Source organism: Leucopleurus acutus (assembly GCF_964270905.1).
Source record: "Leucopleurus acutus genome assembly, chromosome: 4".
Taxonomy (NCBI): domain Eukaryota; kingdom Metazoa; phylum Chordata; class Mammalia; order Artiodactyla; family Delphinidae; genus Leucopleurus; species Leucopleurus acutus.
The window spans coordinates 113,522,683-113,541,867 of NC_139146.1; the positions used below are offsets into that span (position 1 = coordinate 113,522,683).

Here is a 19,185-nt window from a genome sequence, read left to right on the forward strand (position 1 = left end):
GCTGAGTAATATTCCATTGTATATATGTGCCACATCTTCTTTATCCATTCATCTGTCGATGGACACTTAGGTTGCTTCCATGTCCTGGCTATTGTAAATAGAGCTGCAGTGAACATTGTGGTACATGACTCTTTTTGAATTATAGTTTTTTCAGGGTATATGCCCAGTAGTGGGATTGCTGGGTCATATGGTAGTTCTATTTTTAGTTTTTTAAGGAACCTCCATACTGTTCTCCACAGTGGCTGTATCAATTTACATTCCCACCAACAGTGTATGAAGGTTCCCTTTTCTCCACACACTCTCCAGCATTTATTGTTTGTAGATCTGATGATGGCCATTCTGACTGGTGTGAGGTGATATCTCATATTGTAGTTTTGATTTGCATTTCTCTAATGATTAATGATATTGAGCATTCTTTCATGTGTTTATTGGCAATCTGTATATCTTCTTTGGAGAAATGTCTATTTAGGTCTTCTGCCTGTTTTTGGATTGGATTTTTCGTTTTTTTGATATTGAGCTGCATGAGCTGCTTGTAAATTTTGGAGATTAATCCTTTGTCAGTTGCTTCATTTGCAAATATTTTCTCCCATTCTGAGGGTTGTCTTTTCTTCTTGTTTATGGTTTCCTTTGCTGTGCAAAAGTTTTTAAGTTTCATTAGGTCCATTTGTTTATTTTTGTTTTTATTTCCATTTCTCTAGGAGGTGGGTCAAAAAGGATTGTGCTGTGATTTATGTCATAGAGTGTTCTGCCTATGTTTTCCTCTAAGAGTTTGATAGTTTCTGGCCTTACATTTAGGTCTTGAATCCATTTTGAGTTTATTTTTGTGTATGGTGTTAGGGAGTGTTCTAATTTCATTCTTTTACATGTAGCTGTCCAGTTTTCCCAGCACCACTTATTGAAGAGACTGTCTTTTCTGCACTGTATATTCTTAAGGCCTGTGGAGGTTTGAAGACATTAACATTGATGAAAAAGAATCCTTCTCTCTCTCTTCTTGCACTCTCCGTCCTTTTCTCCCCTTAGGGTTAAAGAGTCATATTTGAATTTATGGTAACTTGTTGGAAGAGAATATAGAAATTATAGTATATTGAATTTCCTCTTTTTGAAGTTGTCTGTCTCATCCTTTTTCGGTTATTTCAAAAGTTTATTCATAGGATTTTCCTATGGTAAAATTTATAAAGCTTATAAAAAAATGCCTGTTTAGGAGACAGTGTTAGTAGATTCACTACATCAGCATTTATTGAACATCTGTTATGTAAAAAGTTCTTTGGGGCACTAAAAGAAATAATAAATAAGTCTTCACCCCATCCTTCAGTTAGGAAATAACCATGTAAACAATTAATATGTGCAAGGCAAAAAGAAACTTTATAAACTGAGTGGAAGCACTAAAGGAAGGAAGAAGGAAGAGAGATTTGAGATAAACTTTAAAGGTAAGAAGAGTTGCAGTGGGTGGAAAGTGGCATTTTAGACAGAGAATCATGTCAGCAAAGATGCAGACTCGTGATGGTGCATGATACAGTTGAGAAATGTGGAGCATTTCAAATTGGCATGGTTGGTGTGTTCATGGAGAGATGAAGTGTGAAAGATTAAGTGTTTCTGAGATGTTGACTTGTTCACGAGTGGTAACTGACAAAATTAACTTTCATGGGTACTTTTATTGTAGTAAATAATCCCTTTAGACTGTACGCACATGGAAGTTTCTATAAGATGAGGATATGAATGCCTTGGTTAATGATTATTGGAATGCGTGTTTTGAAATGCAGCCATTTTATTGAAGTCATGAGTATGTTAATGTAAGTTTTCGGAAACCTCTTATAGGAGCGCTGAGACCTGGAAATGGCCCTGAGATTTTACTGGGTCAGGGGCCCACTCAGCAGCCTCCACAGCAGCATCGAGTACTTCAGCAGTTACAGCAGGGAGACTGGAGATTGCAGCAGCTTCATCTGCAGCATCGTCATCCTCAGCAGCAGCAGCAGCTACTTCAGGATGCTTATATGCAGCAGGTGATTCTTTTGTTACTTGAGATACAGAAGTACTGTTGTGGAATTCATGCCGCTCTTGAATAGCAGTGAATTCCCTTTTGTATCATGGGTACTTTGAACTGTAGATTGGAGTAAACATTTTGCTCAGTTTCCTGATTATTAAAAGAATATGTAGTTTGGACTTCTGTAGTGGTGCAGTGGTTAAAAGTCAGCCTGCCAATGCAGGGGACACGGGTTCGAGTCCTGATCCGGGAAGATCCCACATGCCAGGGAGCAACTAAGCCCGTGTGCCACAACTACTGAGCCCACATGCCGCAGCTACTGAAGCCTGCATGCCTAGAGCTTACGCTCCACAACAAGAGAAGCCACTGCAGTGAGAAGCCTGAGCACCACAACGAAGAGCAGCCCCCGCTCGACGCAGCTAGAGAAAGCCTTCTCACAGCAGTGAAGACCCAACGCAGCCAAAAATAAATAAATAAAAAATTTAAAAAAAAGAATATATATTTTATTTGCATTCTGTGAGATACTCAAGAATACTCCTGTTGTAATAGGTTGTATCGTGGCTTTATGAAGCAAACGATGTTCACCCAGTCATTTGGCATTGCAAATAAGTACTGCAATTTATGATGAATATTATCTTTTTCAGGTTACATTTTGAGTTCATATATATAGCCTAATAATGTTATTGTTGGAAAGGTGATATTAAGACTTTCAGAAGTAATATTGTCTTGGGTTTTTGTTATTTTTTCTTTTTTTGCCTTTGTTGGGTGTGTGTGTGTAGGGTTGGCATTTACAGTTGGAAGGGACATAGAAAAATATGACCTGAAGTTCTAGTCTGTCCTTTGCCTCATCAGAACCTGCGCATCTCTAGTTAGCACTAAACTATTTTAAATTTAATGACTGTCATCATCATCCTTCCATCATTTTCTGAACTATTTTTGAGCCAGTTTATATGTATGCTACTTCTCATGGGTGTACCCCGTCCTCTGGTCTTGACTGATAGACCCAGAGTGGAGGATAGTTAAATAGGGGTGCCATTGGATGGCCAGAAGATATCATTGAAGGGGAGACAGAGGATCTTGGGAATTTACTGTAATGGTTCCTGGACACAAGTCACTTCAGGGGTCTTCGTCAGCTGGTAAACGTGTTTAGGTTTAGGTTTCTTCCAGACATCCTTAAACTGTGCTGGAGATGGTTTTAGTTGAATCTGTTATGTTTCATTGATAATTTTGAAACCAATTCCAATAAGCTGATTTAAGTTATAGTCACTTACTGACTATAGGTATCTTACATTAGTGTTTGGACTATTGAGTACCCAAGTCATTGTTATGGTAAGATCAATACCTAAAAAAAAAGGTTCTCGCACAAAAAAGGCATGAGTAATACTGATGAGTTTGTTTTTCCAATTGTAGTATCAACATGCAGTGCAACAGCAACAGATACTTCAACAACAGTTTTTAATGCATTCAGTATATCAGCCGCAACCTTCTGCATCACAGTATCCTACAGTGGTAAGCGTTATGTAATTTCTAGAGATTTCTCTCTGAGTATACATTCCAGTGTTGGAATTCACAGTACGAATTGTATTATTCAGAATTTAATAATTCAGAATCAACTCGTTAGTTTATTAACATGTATTTTATCAAAGCCAGATATGTATTCTCAAGCAGCTTTACATTGGGCTGAACGTGGATCTGGCACATCTTATCTGATAGTATAAGGAGATGATTGGTTACCCAGGATCTCTTGTCATATGTCTCTCTCGTTTGGCAAATGTCTGTTGAAGAAAAGAAAAGAAAAGAAACCCAAAGGAAAGTTGCATTTGCTTCAGAGAATAGTTTGACCTGTTTTTACAGCAACTGCTATACCAAGTGACTTTAAACTACCATATCATTTTTTATTAAACTATTTAAAGGAGAATTTTTGAATCCTGCCAGGTGACGCTAACTTTCCAGTTCCTTTTTTTTTTAATTGAGGTATAATTGACATAAGATTATATTCGTTTACCTGAAACTGTCTATCTGAGATAACGTAATATTTTGATATTCGGATATATTACAAAATGATCACCACAGTAAGTCCAGTTAAACAACTTCTTAAATAGATTTATTTCTGATTTGGTTTTTTGGCCACCAGGCATGTGGGATCTTAGTTCCCCCAGGGATCGAACCCCCTCTCCCTGCCCTGGAAGGCAAAGTCTTAACCACTGGACCACCAGGGGAGTCCTTTAGATTTATTTCACCTTGTAGTTTTCTAGTAGCGAGCTGCTCCTGCAGATAAAACTTGTTTTTCAGGTTTCTGATTTTGTTGCCAGTGTGAAAAGGAAAGAGCATAGTAAATAGGGGCAATGCTAACAGTGCTTTAGTGACCTTGAGCATTGTTTTGTATAATGGCATTTTTTGTTTCAGATGCAGCAGTATCAGCAGGCTTTCTTGCAGCAGCAAATGCTAGCTCAACATCAGCAGTCTCAACAACAGGCATCACCAGAATATCTCACTTCCCCTCAAGAGTTCTCACCAGCCTTAGTGTCCTACACTTCATCACTTCCAGCTCAGGTTGGAACCATAATGGACTCCTCTTATAGTGCCAATAGGCAAGTATTTTTCCATTGAATACAAAGGAAATTATTGTGGCAGTGGGTGTTATCATGGAGTAGAGTCACTTAGTGGCTCCTGAATTAATTTAGAGCCCATCTTAGAGTTCCCTTTGTTCTCTTACTAGTCCTCTCTCCTGACCCCTTTGCATCTCCATCGTTCTTTCCATTTCCATCAGTTAATTCTGCTAACTGCTATTTGCAAATAAGGCTTAGCAACATCCAGCAGCATTTAAGGCTAAGAAAATTATTAGCTTATATGTTAAGACATTCTTTGTTTGACAAACTTAGTAGTTTAAAACGATGATAAACATTTATTATCTCACACACTTTCTATGGATCAGGAATTTAGGAGTAGCTTACCTGTATGGTTATGACCAGGGAAGGGTCTCTCATGAGGTTACAGTTAAGATGTTGGCTGGGGCTGCAGTCCACTGAAGGCTTGCCTGGTACTGGTGGATCTGTTTGTAAGGTCACTCACATGGCTTTGGGCAGGAGGCCTCAGTTTTTTGTCACATGGATCTCTCTAAAAGGCTGCTTGAGTATTCTCTTTGGCAAAATCAAAGACTGTTTTGAACAAGGAATTGTTTATTCTGGTTTCTTTCAGAACACGTGGTCCAAAAGAGAGGGCAAGGAGGAACATTTGATGCCTTTTATGATCTAGTCTCAGAAGTCACACGTTGGCACTTCCACCATATTTCATTTGTTATCTGAGTCACTAGATCTAGCCCACATTCAAGGGCAGGGGAATTTGGTTCCACCCTTTGAAGGGAGGAGTGTCAAAGAACTTGCAGACGTATTTTAACACATGTTTGAAGTGTAGGTTAAGGTGACACCCTCCCTTGAGTTACAGTCTACGAAGAAGAATCCATAAATTCATTCCAGGAACAGGAGGAAGATGATTCAGATCGGGAATTCTAAAGTTGTAAAAGGATCATTGACAGGCAGGAGGGGCATGCCCATTTCTCTTTGAGTTTTAACCTCTCTTATCTGTGTTTCTAGAACTCGGAAAGTCCTTGAAGGTAGTTTCGGAATTAGAGATGGGATTCCTTCATACGGAGGCAGTTGATGCATTCCTAGAGTGGGTTCTAAACTGAATTACATTTATTATTAAGATACCTAAGTTATATTTACTAGAAAGACTATCTACTAGTTGGCCAATTCTAGCTTTCAGTGAGTGTTCAAACGTTCCATTCTTGGCTCAACTATACTGAAGGGGCTTGGGCTAGGGGATTAAATGGGCAACTTTTGCCCTTTCTTCCCTTTCAAGATCTGTGTGGTGGCAATGGAAGTGAGCTCGTAAGAGGAAGGTGAATTTAAGGGGATGAGTCAAGGCTTGCAAAATTGAGATACTTCTTTAGAAGCACATAGAGATTCTCCCTCCATTACCAGTGTTAGAAGATCTGGATCTGAATTGTTAAATGAACTTGACAACTTTGTTATACTGCCTCGTGCCTGTGCTGTATTTCCAGGCTGGGTTGAGGGAGAGGTACCCAGGTATTCTTAGGTTAAGAAGGCTTTAAACTCTCATCTTCTATTAAAAGCCAAGAGGCCTATTGGATAAATTTCATAGAACCAGTAGTCCTAGGCGCCAGACTATAGATTTTTTGTTGTTGTTGTTTGTTTGTTTGTTTTTGCGGTATGCAGGCCTCTCACTGTTGTGGCCTCTCCCGTTGCGGAGCACAGGCTCCGGACGCGCAGGCTCAGCGGCCATGGCTCACGGGCCAAGCCGCTCCGCGGCATGTGGGATCTTCCCGGACCGGGGCACGAACCCGTGTCCCCTGCATCGGCAGGCAGACTCTCAACCACTGCGCCACCAGGGAAGCCCCAGACTATAAATATTTTAAACACCACAAATAATTTATTATATAGAAAATAACCCTCCTCTAGTTTTAGGCAATTCATAAAGCAATTCTAGCAGCTCACCTTTTGTTGGTAGCTATGTAGAGAATGTCTTTGTCAAAAGGAAAATTATTGTGATGTCTCTCAGCATAACCAGGACATAAAATCACCTTATTCAGTAGTGATTTTAGAGTGATACTGTTTGATATGGGAACTGATTTTCACTTTAAGGTTTATTCACTATGATAAATAATAGTTAATATTTAATGAGTGCTTATTTATTTATTTATGTTCTCTCTGCTTTACATGTATTAAATCATTTAATCTTCCCAGTAACCCTATGAGGTAGATACTGCTACTCTTGTTTCACAGATAAGGAAGTTGAGACCTAGAGAAGTTAAGGAACTTGCCCAAGGGTACACAGCTAGTGACCTTTATGGAGGTGATTCAAATCCCATGTGGTCTCCTTTCCAATCCATGCCCTTACTGCCACCTCCATCATAGTAAAATGATCTGCTTTTCCAGGTATTTATAAAGTATGAACTAGGAAACTTTAAAATTTTCAATTATAATGTATTTTTTTCCTCCTTTTTCCTCTCTTAATTTTTACTCTAGGTCAGTTGCTGATAAAGAGGCAGTTGCAAATATTACAAATCAGAAGAACATCAGTAACCCACCTGATATGTCAGGGTGGAATCCTTTTGGAGAGGATAATTTCTCCAAGTTAACAGAAGAGGAACTGTTGGACAGAGAATTTGACCTTCTAAGATCAAGTAAGGGACACTTGAAGGCTTATTTTGCTTCACAGTAAAATAACAGCTCTATAATTATTCAGCAAGGCCAAAGACTGTTTTGGGATGGTAAAGAGAAAATTCTTTTTGTGCATTTGAGGGCAAAATTCAGGCCATCTTCTTTTACATATACTATCAAACTATATTGTGTGCTTTAGAAATCAATTGCTTGATAGTAGCTGTTAAACCCAAGATTGCTGATAATATGCTGATTCCGAGCACTTAAATACTGCATATCTTTGAATGTTAATTCAGAAATCTCCAAAAAATGGAAAATTAATGCTCAAATAAAAAGGGAGAGATTAGTATCTTGCCTTACTAATCATTTTGCAGCTCTGTTTTCTTGCACACTCAGTAGAAGATATTGTGGGTCTGAGATGCCCTTTGAAAGTGCCTGAAAGAAAACATGGCTGCTACATTATGTTAATGTTTTGTAATGTCCCTTTAATGAGTGGTGACATAAACGGGCTGCCTTGTTGTCCTGGTATGGCAAAAGTGAAATAAATTATTTTCCATTTTAAATCAGATATCTCAATGTTTTTACTTGCAGTCATTGCCTTATCTTAAACTACCTAATATATATGTCAAGTCTCGCTATACATATTTTAGAAGTTATTTTTTGGAAAAGGTATGTATGGAGTATTTTGGGGAGGTTGCAAAACAGTAGCAAAAAGCTCACTCCTGGAGTCTATAGATAATTGTCAGGTTTCTGAGTCTTGGGGGTGTGTGTGCGCACGTGTGTGTCCAGTGTGTTTCCCCATTTTGCATGTGAAAAGAGGGTCTTGATGGTCCCTAGGTATAGTTCCTAGTTTCTATTTTATTTTAGGTAACTGGCCTTATGAGAACATTAATTAGATGAAGTACTTTGTTCCAAATTGGTATATATTTTATATAAAGTTTGTAAATGCCCTGAATTCATGTAAGAATAGTTGTTTGGAATTTAAATTGGTATTTTACATATTGGTTATATGATTATGAAAAATTAAATTGATTAAATGCAGATATAAAAATGAGTTCTGAGCCTTTAATAAAGGTTTGTTGACTTTGGTAAAACCAGTCTTACATTTTTTTTTTTATTAAAAAAATTTGTTTTAAACTACAACATTTTTGTTTGGCATTTTTCCTACAATTTATGTTGAGTGGTCCCCAAAGCAAGATATTTAAAAAAGGAAGTAAAATATCTCTTTCCTTTAGGGAGATGATAGGGAGATACAGGGGGTAACCAATCATTGTAATTTACAGAATTATTTTTAAAGCAAAAGGGAAAATTAAGATATTCATTTTAATGTATTCTGACCAGGATAGTAACTAAGGTTTGCTAAATCAGTGTTTTCTACTCTTTGGGTGAACATTCCCCTCCCCACTGTTTTTAAAAAATAAATCAATTTATGGAATGGGTAAAGTATTCACATTTTTTTGTGCCTTATAAAAATGTTATTCTAAGCTCCCTAAAATTTGTAGTGACACCCAAGTGTTAGTTACTTTGCATAGGCAAGAATGGCATACAAATATTCATGTATACCTAACTTCATAAAAATTGGATTTAGCATGTAAAACTCTTAACCAGCTATTTGCTTTCAAACTTTAAGGTCTGATTACATGTGTAATTTGTGTATGTGTTTGTATACATACACAAAAGAGAGTTCAGACTTCATTGCAGCATTAGATATGGAAAGATACTAAGTTCCAAATGTCAGTGCAGGAGGAACTTTATCTGGAGGTCAGATATGGAGCAACTCAGCCATTTGGGAAACTGCCTAGATGGTCCCCGAGCTATTGAAATCACTGTCACAAGGACAGTGTACTGAAATTGGCACATAGCACCAGAAAACGTGAATTCTGATACCTGGCCAAGTCATTTAACTAGGTTTACCTCTGTAAAGTCACTTAACTGCTGTTTCACTTACTTATTTATAAACTGGGTATAATGATGCTTACTTCATAGGGTTGTCAAGAAGATTAAATAATGTCTTTAAAGAGTCTGGGCACTCCATAAATGTCACCTCTGCTTTTCTCACCTTCTGTATAAGTCTTTGGGCTCTGACTCCTGAGGTTATTGCTCTATAACCAGCATTTAAAAATTATATCTAAACTGTCAGGTTTCTCAGCTGGCAATTAAAAAAACCAAATAGAAGGGGCTTTGTGGGCAAACACATCAACAGCAGAAGTGATGTATGACAGTATGGAAAGAGATGGAAAAATGTCTGGTTTTCCCTTAATAATTGATAGTTATAGTAATGGGGTTCAAAAAAGCTGAAATGTCTTTAATAAAGTTTATAAAGAAATCAATAAAGTATAGAATGTAGTTTAGAAAGATTTCCTCCCAGATTTGACTTTATTGTAATATTGAGTCATCTTAGCACCCGTTTCACTCACAACCAATAAGGTATCTAATATTTGATCTACTTGATAAGGGTTTAAATTACACCGATGGGCAAAAGACCTCTTCTAGAACCTTAAGAGTTTCACTAGACTAACGGTGTAATGAAAATTGATTGTTGGTCATTACTGGTTGGTTCCTCTGTCCCTATCAACTTTTTCCAAAATGAATAAATTATCAGTGTGTTTGGAATATCAAATTTATCTTTCTTCTCAGCACAGATATTTATCAACAATTTTTCAAAGTCCTTTCTGAGATTTTTTATATTTGGCTTATGAAAGCTTTCCAGTGAGAAACTGAATACTTTTATGTATGGTCCTTAAAAATATAGGCATTGCCCATGTAATGACTGTTCAGAATAAAACATTGCCATTTGAGCTTTTAGTTTTTAAATGGTATGTGGTTATTTATTAAAAAAAAAAAGCAAAAAGATGTGCTGTCTAGGAAATATTTTACTTGTGTGTATTTTCCAGAAGGTAATTTAAAAATTATATTTTGAAATACTAAAATTCCAAGATACCAGTAACTGGTGATAAAAAAAACCGGTTTTTTAGTGATCTTTAAGAGAACAGTTGAATCCAGCTGGCAAAGGGATTTAACATATAAAATATAAATCAAATTCTTCTTGCTTTTGCTTTCAGTGTAACAATATTTATGGTTTGGAATTTTTTACCTGTTCCTATTTAAGACTAAAACATTAAATCGAAATTAAGCGTTATTAATAAAGCTAGTCTCAGTATTTTTTACAGTTTAAGCTTGTATTTTTCATGGTCTTTTGTATCAAAGCATCCAGATTAGTATGTAAACTTCAGAAATCTAATTGTCATAATATTTAATACATTAAACACGAATTAGAATACAGGTGTTTGCATTGGGAAAATTTTTAAGTTGCATTTGTTTGAATAGTTGTGTAGCTCTACATGTTAATTAAAAGTAATACTTGATGGAATATTGTTTTCTTGTTGATAGTGGATTTATTGTTTATTTCTGTTTAAAATTGCATCAAAATAACTAAAAGGAAGAAACTAAAGACTGTGGCTGCTTTGCATATTCTACTGAATGTGTTGGGTGTTTTTTTCTGAAGCCACAGTATGAAATAGATATAAACATCTGTATATATAGTTAGTTTGTTGTAAAACATTAACTCTCACCATTTTAAGCTGATTCAGACCTATCGCTGTTCCTTTAGGGCAGAATAACAGAACTTTTCAGGTATATTAGAACAGTGTCAAAGGTATCAGATGAAGACTGTACTTTTAAACCTTATTCTTTAACCTTTTGGCTATTCAAGCCATTATCCATATAAGCTGCTGAATTAACTTTTTAGAGTATATTAATTTTCTGATGATAGTATGAAATACAGTTTGATTTTAGGATTTTAAAATCCTGTATTTTTGCCATCTGTATCCATTATAATTCTTGAAAAGATACTGTCTTTATTCTGCACACAATTCTTTTGGGAAGGCAGGAAGAGGTAAGTTTCTTATATTGGACAAATCAAGCTCAAGTTTTGCTCTAATGAAAAGAAAACCAGTTCTTTGAAAATGGAGCTTAAATACATTTTAGGGGTGACTATGTATTTGAAACTCTACATACCATTTTGTTAGTTTTTATTTATAGGTAATTGATAATTAAAAAAATTAATATGTATGTTTATCTTTTATTTTGTGCCCTGGGGCCCAGATTATCATGTAAACTTTAGAAATCTAAATGTTTTTTTAAAAATCTTCCATGGAAAAATTGATCCTGTGTTATTTGGAACAATGAGAGCATGATTCATTTTATAGTGAGTTTATTCTGCTTCCTGTTGTGAAATAATTGGATAAATGAACTTTGTATGGAACAGTATCTTCATATTTTAACTTATGGGGACCCCATGTATAAAAAATATTTGTTTACCCCTACATGATAGTATTTGTACTCTTGTCATAACTACATGGTGCTGTTTATACATTTACCATGAATTTACCATAGATAGATGGAGATAATATATCACTGCATGAGGATTCAAAGAACTTTAGTGGTAACTTTGCATTTTTATATGCTGGGAACCATTGGAACAGTAGTGGTTTATAAACCTGGAGAATATGTTAATATGTAGATTCCCAAGCTTCTACTCAGATAATCTGATTCATTAGGTCTGTGATAGGACCCAGGTTTTATACAGGAGTATAAATACATTTTATACGGGAGTCCTGGCAATTATGATGCAGATGGTTTAGGAAGGAAATCTGGTCCTGATTTTGACCTAAGTACCTATAAACTATATACTTACATGCAAATATATATATATATATAAGTATAATTTTATCAGGGCCTGGTAAAATTGGTAACCCACAGGTATCCTCTGTGATTCAGTGAATCTTAGGCCTCTCCTTAAAGTTTGATTGTGGCTTCCCACCACAATAAATTAAAGACACCCTTGGTTATATAAGGTGTTCTCCAGCCTTATTTTTTCAGAAAGTTGCTATGAAAGTAACTTCTTTACAAGAAAATATGTTGGACAAGAAAATATGAAAAAGCTTTTTTTCATAGTACAATCAGCATTTGTTACTGATTTCCTGAATTAAGTATGCAGTGAACACCCTGAAAAAGAACATCTAAAATAAATTTTCTTTGTTATCCATTTCTGTATTGGATTTGAAAATAACCTCTTAAGTTTTGGAAATTTTATTTGTGCATAAATCAGTTGTCAGATGTGTTGCCTTAAAATATTAACTAGTGCTTCAAACAAAATTTTAAGTAAAAATTTAAACAACCTAAAATTTCGTGTGGATGTTGCAGAATTAGTTTTAGCCATAAAAGCTCATAAATGTATCATAAAGGTGTTTAAAGAATCAGTTGTCCATAGCAATAATTGAGTATTTTCAGGATATTGTAGACTCTAGGGCCTTGCCTTCTCAAGCTTGTGCTCCCTGGACCAGCAGTATCATGTCATCTGGAAGCCTGTTGAACTGCAGAATTTCAGGATCCATTGCAGAACCATCCAGTCAGAATCTGCATTTTAACAACTCCCAGGTGATTAGAATGCACATTAAATTTGAGAAGCACTGTCCTAGGAGATTGCTGCTTTAACTTGAGGCTTTTTGTTTCACTCTGCAGTTACGAGTCATTTTTAAAGAATTCTAATTCTATTTGGATTCTCCCTCCCCATCCTGCCATCCCTTAGGACTCAAATGAAACTAGCATAGTTTACCTATAGAATTCCTTAAACATGAAAAGTATAGTCCTGGGAATGTTTAAAATATCTGTAAGGGCAAAATGGGTCCCTAATAGCATATATTTGATTACCAAGAATCAGAGGATAGGCATTTTATAAAAATCCAGAAGTTCTCAACTGATAAAGTGCCTGCGATGTGCAGAGTTTAAGAGCAGGGAAAAATAATCACTACTAGGGAATTAGGATATATTAAATCTTCTTCAGACATACCAGACCTGCTCCCACCCTCGAGCCTTTGCTCTAGCGCTTCCTCTGCCTGGTGTATTCTTCCCCAGGTATCTACTCCTGCCTCCTTGGAGTCTTTTCTCACCTCGTACCTGTTAGAATCACTCTATTTCACTCTGTTTATTACTGCAACCTGTGTCTGCACCCTTAATTCCTTTTACCCTGCTCTACATTTTTCTCTCTAGCTTTAACAGTCTCTATTTCTCATGCTTGTTGCTTATCAGTCATTTTTCCATGCCAGCATATAAACTCCATGAGGGCAGGAGTCCTCGTTTTGTTTGCTATTGCATGCCCATTGTCTAGAACAGTGCCTGGCACATACTAGATGCTCAACTATTTGTTGAATGAAAAAATGAATTCTGTTGTTAAGACTTTTAATTTAGTAGAGAAATATCTATATCTTTGCATTTGTATGTATGAGAATGGTTTAACCAAGTAATATGAGAAATGAACAATAACATAAAATGAAGTAACATATAGTGAATTACTTTTTATTGCTATTGAGAAATAGGATTTACCTATTTTATGAATGAATGACCATTTGCAATATTTTTTCCATATGTGCTTTCAGAGAAAGTTTGCCAAATATGTCTCTGTTTAATAATCTGGGTTTAACTTCAGATCCAATATGTCACAAGTTAAAGACAACTGGTATTTAAACAAACCAAATTAAGTTATTAGGTTAATTGTATTTAGTGAAATCTAGCACTGTGATTACATTGTTAAACTTGCCTTTGTAGCAACAAATATGTATTAAACTCAGGACTACCCACTAATACTTAAACAGATGAACTTTGAATCTCATATTTTTCAAGAAGGCTTTGTTTAATTTTCACTTTAATTTATACTGTATGCCACTTTTAAATTTAAAGATCGTTTTGTTTTTATTTTATTTTTTGTTTTGTTTCATCTTATTTTTGCAGACAGGCTCGAGGAGAGAGCATCCTCAGATAAGAATGTAGAGCCACTTTCTGCTCCACATAACCATCCTCCAGAAGATCCTTTTGGTTCTGTTCCTTTCATTTCTCACTCAGGCAAGTTACATATGTAACATCATGACTATCAATAAAAAATACACACAAGAACAATAAGAGTAACAAGGGCAAAAACCCTTATTATAAAGCCAAAGTAGGAATCAGGTTTTAGTTACAGCAAATGGAACAGAAAATTATTTTAACCTTTAGCCATCCTAGTTTTCCTAATGTTCTTTCCATTGCGTTATTCAATTTGTGCCTTTTGCAAACACAGAAAAATGCTGATTTGTGTAGTAGAACCATAACTGGTTCTTTTTACCTCGACTATTGGATAGTATTGAAAAATTTCATGCATGAAAATATCTCTCACTTTTATATACTTAAAATACATTTATAGACATTTTTATTCTTAGCTTTTGCTTAAAAATCCTGTTTTCCTAGTTTATACATGCTCTCTTGTAGCTGTGTTTAAAAAGTATTAGTGACTTTGTTACAACTTGTGACAAAGTACCTATTTTCTTCTTACTCCTTGCTTTGATTTCAATCCAGAATTTAATTATTCACCATTTAAGAATATTTATGATAATATTTTCAAAGTAATTACCTAGTTAATGCTGTCGAAGATACTAGGATGGAATAGGATCCCACTTTGGCATAAATGGATTTTTGATTTTGTATAGTTAGAGTGGAAAAACTGAGTTTAATCTTAGAAAAGGGAAATGCATTGGAAGAAATTGATTATGCTTTACTAGAAGGTAAAGGTTTTGTTTAATATATTCAAGGTAATTGTCAGCTATGTTCTTTGGTTCTGTTTCGTTTATTTCTCACTCAGGCAAGTAAAATATGTGACATCATCACTACCATTTAAAAGAACTTCATACAAGAGAGAACAATAACAAAAGAAAAGCATTGTGAATGTAAAGCCAAAATAAGAAATAGGTGTTCAGGATTTCTGATAATACACTGAAGCAATGTTATAGCCTTTCAACATTCAGATTTGGTTATCCAGAACAGTACAGTAACTAAGAGTGTTTCTATATACTTTGATGTTCCATATTTTTACTCTTTGCCGTTTATTGAATAAGCAATCCATATTTTCGTCATTTTCTGTTAGCTTCCTTCAGATTATCTTTTTCATGAATGATATGAAATCATTAACTGGGGAAGACAATTTACTGTGTCAGTTTACTTAATATGTATAGAGGCACTCCCTCACACCCCCAGTACCCTAGGTCAAAAACTGTTACTGTTTTTTTTGGTTTTTTTTTTTAAAATAATAGCTCAAATGGTCTTTATAAATTCTCAAGAACATGGTACTCACTGACTTCAGATAGTGATATATTTGTGGCAGAAAGTGGTTTCAGTACTAGCTCTTTTTCATACTCTAGAAGGAATTACATAATCCCCTTCAGGTTTGTACATATCTATGCAACTTCTTGTCTGTTCTTTAATAGCTTCTGAAAGAACCCTGGGGAAATGAATAGGAGAATCAAGAACTAGAGTAAGCCTCAGTGATTTGCCCTTTCCTTGGGCACCCTTATTTTGGGGTTGGTCTAGGATTTCTGTAGTTAGAAATAATGCTCGCAGATTTGAGCTTGATTGCTGCTGTTGCTATTTTGTTTTTCTTTTTTCCTTTGGGTATTTAACTTCTCTATTAGATTTTAAGCTTGCTGAGGGTTGAAAACATGAATTTTCTGTCTTTGAATCCTTCCCAGTAGCGAACCCAGTAAGTACCTATTAATATTCATTGGCTGTATGAAAAAATTATGACTATTCCTAAAAATTCATACTCCTTGGTGTTAGGACAATGACCATAAAAAATGCCCTTTGATATAAATGCTACTGCTCCAAAAAATATTTTTAGATTTAGTGTTAATAAGAACATTGGAATAGTTTGGTTATGAAAAATTGAGTACATAGACTAGAATAAAGGAGGGAATGGTCATAAGAGAAATGTGCCTCCAGAGAGAAGGCAATCACTTTGCTCTATTAGCTTTGTTAATTTATTTTTATCAGATTCAAAATACATAATCAAAATTTAAAAATCTGAAAATAACTTACTGCCACTGACCTATTCATCATCAAGATTAGAAATACTTTGTTATAAATAATTTTTAGGTAACAATAAAGTATTTGAAGGCATTCATTTTCTTCTAAGAGTAAAATAATTGAATCTCTGAAGCAAAAAACTTCCTCATAAGCTTTATGAAGAAATTGGAAAAAGAAAAAGGAATTCTACCCATTGAAAATATATTCCAGGTGGCATTGTGAGCATCTGGAGATCTATAGGACTAGGACAGAAGAAAGGCAAGAAACTACTTCTAAGTATTGTGTGTGTGCAATACAGGGTGATATGTATATGTGATAAGCCTTCTTACTTGAACCTGAGAGTTGACAATTCTGAACATAATTTAATTTTAGGTAAACCATATAGAGAGTGCTAGTTGAGAATAAAATGAATTCAGTCATGAGGCAGAATGCTATAAGAATTGTAGTGGCAAAGTGAATTTAAGAGACACACTGTCTTAAATCTAGTGTTCCTTACACTGGTTTTATTAGGAATTGTGTTCTTTTTATTTGGAAAGAAAAATTGCTGTTAAAACTTTTAATCTTAACTTTGAAATTATAATGAATTAGTTTTTACTTTGCTTTTCTTCAGTTTATCATAATTTTATAAAATTATTTTTAAGCTACATTTTTAAGTTAAAATAACATGTGTATCTACTTTAAAAAGTTGGATTTAACAAGGTTTATAATGAAAAAAAGTCACTTCTCTGCTTGCTCCCTCCCTATACCCTTTCCCTGTTCAGACTCCCTGGAGATAATCTTTCACTTCTGGCATTGTAGTATGTCATGCTTATTCTTCTATTTCTTACTTTTTTTTTCAATTTTAGATGATGTGTATAGACTTCGTATTTTGGAAAATGATGATTTAGATTAATTACACTGTTAGCACCCAGCCCCAATCACATGCACCTGTCCTTTTGCTAATTTCCAGTACAGTTTTGACACTGTTGTTGGTTGTCCATGTTGTTCAATGTGTACATTTTATGCATATGTAAGTATTTGTCACTGAGGTCCAGTATACCATTTTTACATTTCCTTCTATAAGGTTTTATTTTTCCTGGAGTTAATTATAATGTTGTTTATAAAAATGACTGTGTTTTGTTCCCTGGTTTTTTCTGTACCCTGTCATTGATTCATCTCCATTTGGAAACGTACATTTCCTCCCAATTTAAGGTGGCTGTCGTTTTCATTTTTACTTGATTATGTCTCTGGCGGAGCTCCGCAGCCTGAGTTGGTTGCTTCCTGTGCCTGCCACGCACTTATCATCCTAGTATTTTCCTTTGCCCGTCGATCCTCCTGGGAATTCTTGGATCTCCTCTCTTCCTCTTTCTTGGTTAGTAGAGCAACTCCTCTAGAAATTTCTTGAGAAAATATATATGCACGGGAGGAAAACTTTTAAACTTTGCTGCCTTTTTTGCCTAACTTGACACTTGACTGATAATTTGGCTGGGTAAATAATTCTTTGTTGGACATAATTTTTCCTTGTGAATCTTCAAGGTACTGCTTCATTGTATTCTAGCTTCAAAAAAAGGGATAGGGGGCTTTTACTAGAGGAATGGCTGCACTCTGTGCCCCTAACCCTAGGTCCCATAGCCTCTACTATTTAGAGGCGAAAATACCTGTTTCTTCTCCTTGTTAGCTGCATGTACGGCAGATCCGGTACAGTCAGCAGCCCTAGTTTGTCTGTATGGATGCCTGTTGGTTGCCTTGGCTCATGATTATCACTTTGGGACTTCTTAGGAAACTTAGCTGAAGGTAACATTTTGGTAGACCATGTCTTCAAATGAATCAAATCTAGCTTTCCTTCTTCTTAGCTTTAAACATTTCTTTATGGGCAAGATTAAATTTTGTAATTATTCTTTTACCCAGAAATCAAATAATTATATCAAGAATCTGTTTGGTGCTGTATAGAAAGGGAATATCTTATTCCATAAGCTGATATCTTAATTATAATGGAACTATATATACCTTTTATGTCAGGTTACTAAGCTGATATTAGTAGTGTGGTGTGTCATAAAGAACATTGACTTTCGAATGATAAAGCCCTGGGTATGAATCTTAGTTCTGTCACAGATTAACCATGTGATACCGGGTGTTGCCTAATTTCTTAGGGGGTTTCTGTATCTTAAATTGGGGATAATATTAGCTAGTTGATGAGATTGTTGAAAGGATTAAATGAGAGCATGTTATACAACACACGAACATCCTCAGTGTTGGTCGCTATTGTGGCTCTCGTAGGTAGTGTTATTAAATAGTAGTTTTACTACTTACCACTAAATTCCAAAATCTTAGTGTTAAATAAGTTTTGAAGCTGCCATCTAGCTTGTAGTAGTACAGAGTTCCAGTAATAATAAGCTAACTACCGAATTACATCTTTTAATGAAGTGTAGAACCTGTCTATGAAGCTGTTCCCCACCAAGAACTGTTTTAACAGTGCCGTTTCTATTTTTATTAAAGCATTAACTCCCACTGTTCAGTACAGTGTACACACAAACATCCTGTTAAAAGCATGGTGCTCGTTCCCAGTCCTGAAACGCACCCAGCCTTCCTTCTCCCCGAGGCATCGTGTTGCAGTTAGTTGAATTACAGCGTGGACAACCTAATTTTAATAAACACTCTCAAATTCTGAAACGTATAGTATTTGAAGAATTTCGTCACTGAAGTTTTAGATTTCTTGTATTGCATTTCATCTTTAATTAGGTTTGGTGAACTTCCCTTACTCTCCCCAACCCCAGACCTACCTCATGGGTCTCATTATCTCACAGGGAGTTAAATTGAATTTAGGGTTGGGAAGGTCACATCATATATAACGAATACTTGTTGGAACATAAATTATTACAGATTGTCAGTCCAATTGCTGGGTCATTTTATAAGCCATGATGAGTGTACTGTTTATAACTTTAGATTCTAGTAATTCTTGAAGATCGAGAATTTTCCTCTTCCAGAATGTCAGTAATAATGGTTACCTTACTGAATTGAATAGTTACCTTATTGAATTGAATGGTTACCTTATTGAATCCTACCGTACATGTACAGTGGAAACAATCTCAGAGCAGGATCAGTGACTGGCTTAAGGTAAGATAGTTTATAAGCAGGAATCCAGCTCTGTCTGAT

At 35.4% G+C, this 19,185-nt stretch overlaps 1 protein-coding gene across 3 annotated transcripts in view; it reads left to right on the forward strand.

Annotated features, from left to right (window-relative positions):
- The window catches only part of BMP2K (BMP2 inducible kinase), a gene marked incomplete at its 5' end in the record, with an annotated part of 126,504 nt that overhangs the window by 93,543 nt on the left and 13,776 nt on the right, over positions 1 to 19,185 (forward strand). The window contains 5 exons of one of the 3 annotated variants that reach the window (XM_082837594.1): positions 1,816 to 2,000; positions 3,392 to 3,490; positions 4,388 to 4,572; positions 7,030 to 7,187; positions 13,954 to 14,064. In XM_082837594.1, the coding sequence (XP_082693720.1) occupies positions 1,816 to 2,000; positions 3,392 to 3,490; positions 4,388 to 4,572; positions 7,030 to 7,187; positions 13,954 to 14,064 (738 nt within the window). Of the gene's footprint in view, positions 1 to 1,815; positions 2,001 to 3,391; positions 3,491 to 4,387; positions 4,573 to 7,029; positions 7,188 to 13,953; positions 14,253 to 19,185 lie in introns of those variants that run through there. The other 2 variants (XM_082837593.1, XM_082837592.1) reach the window with 2 other exon arrangements.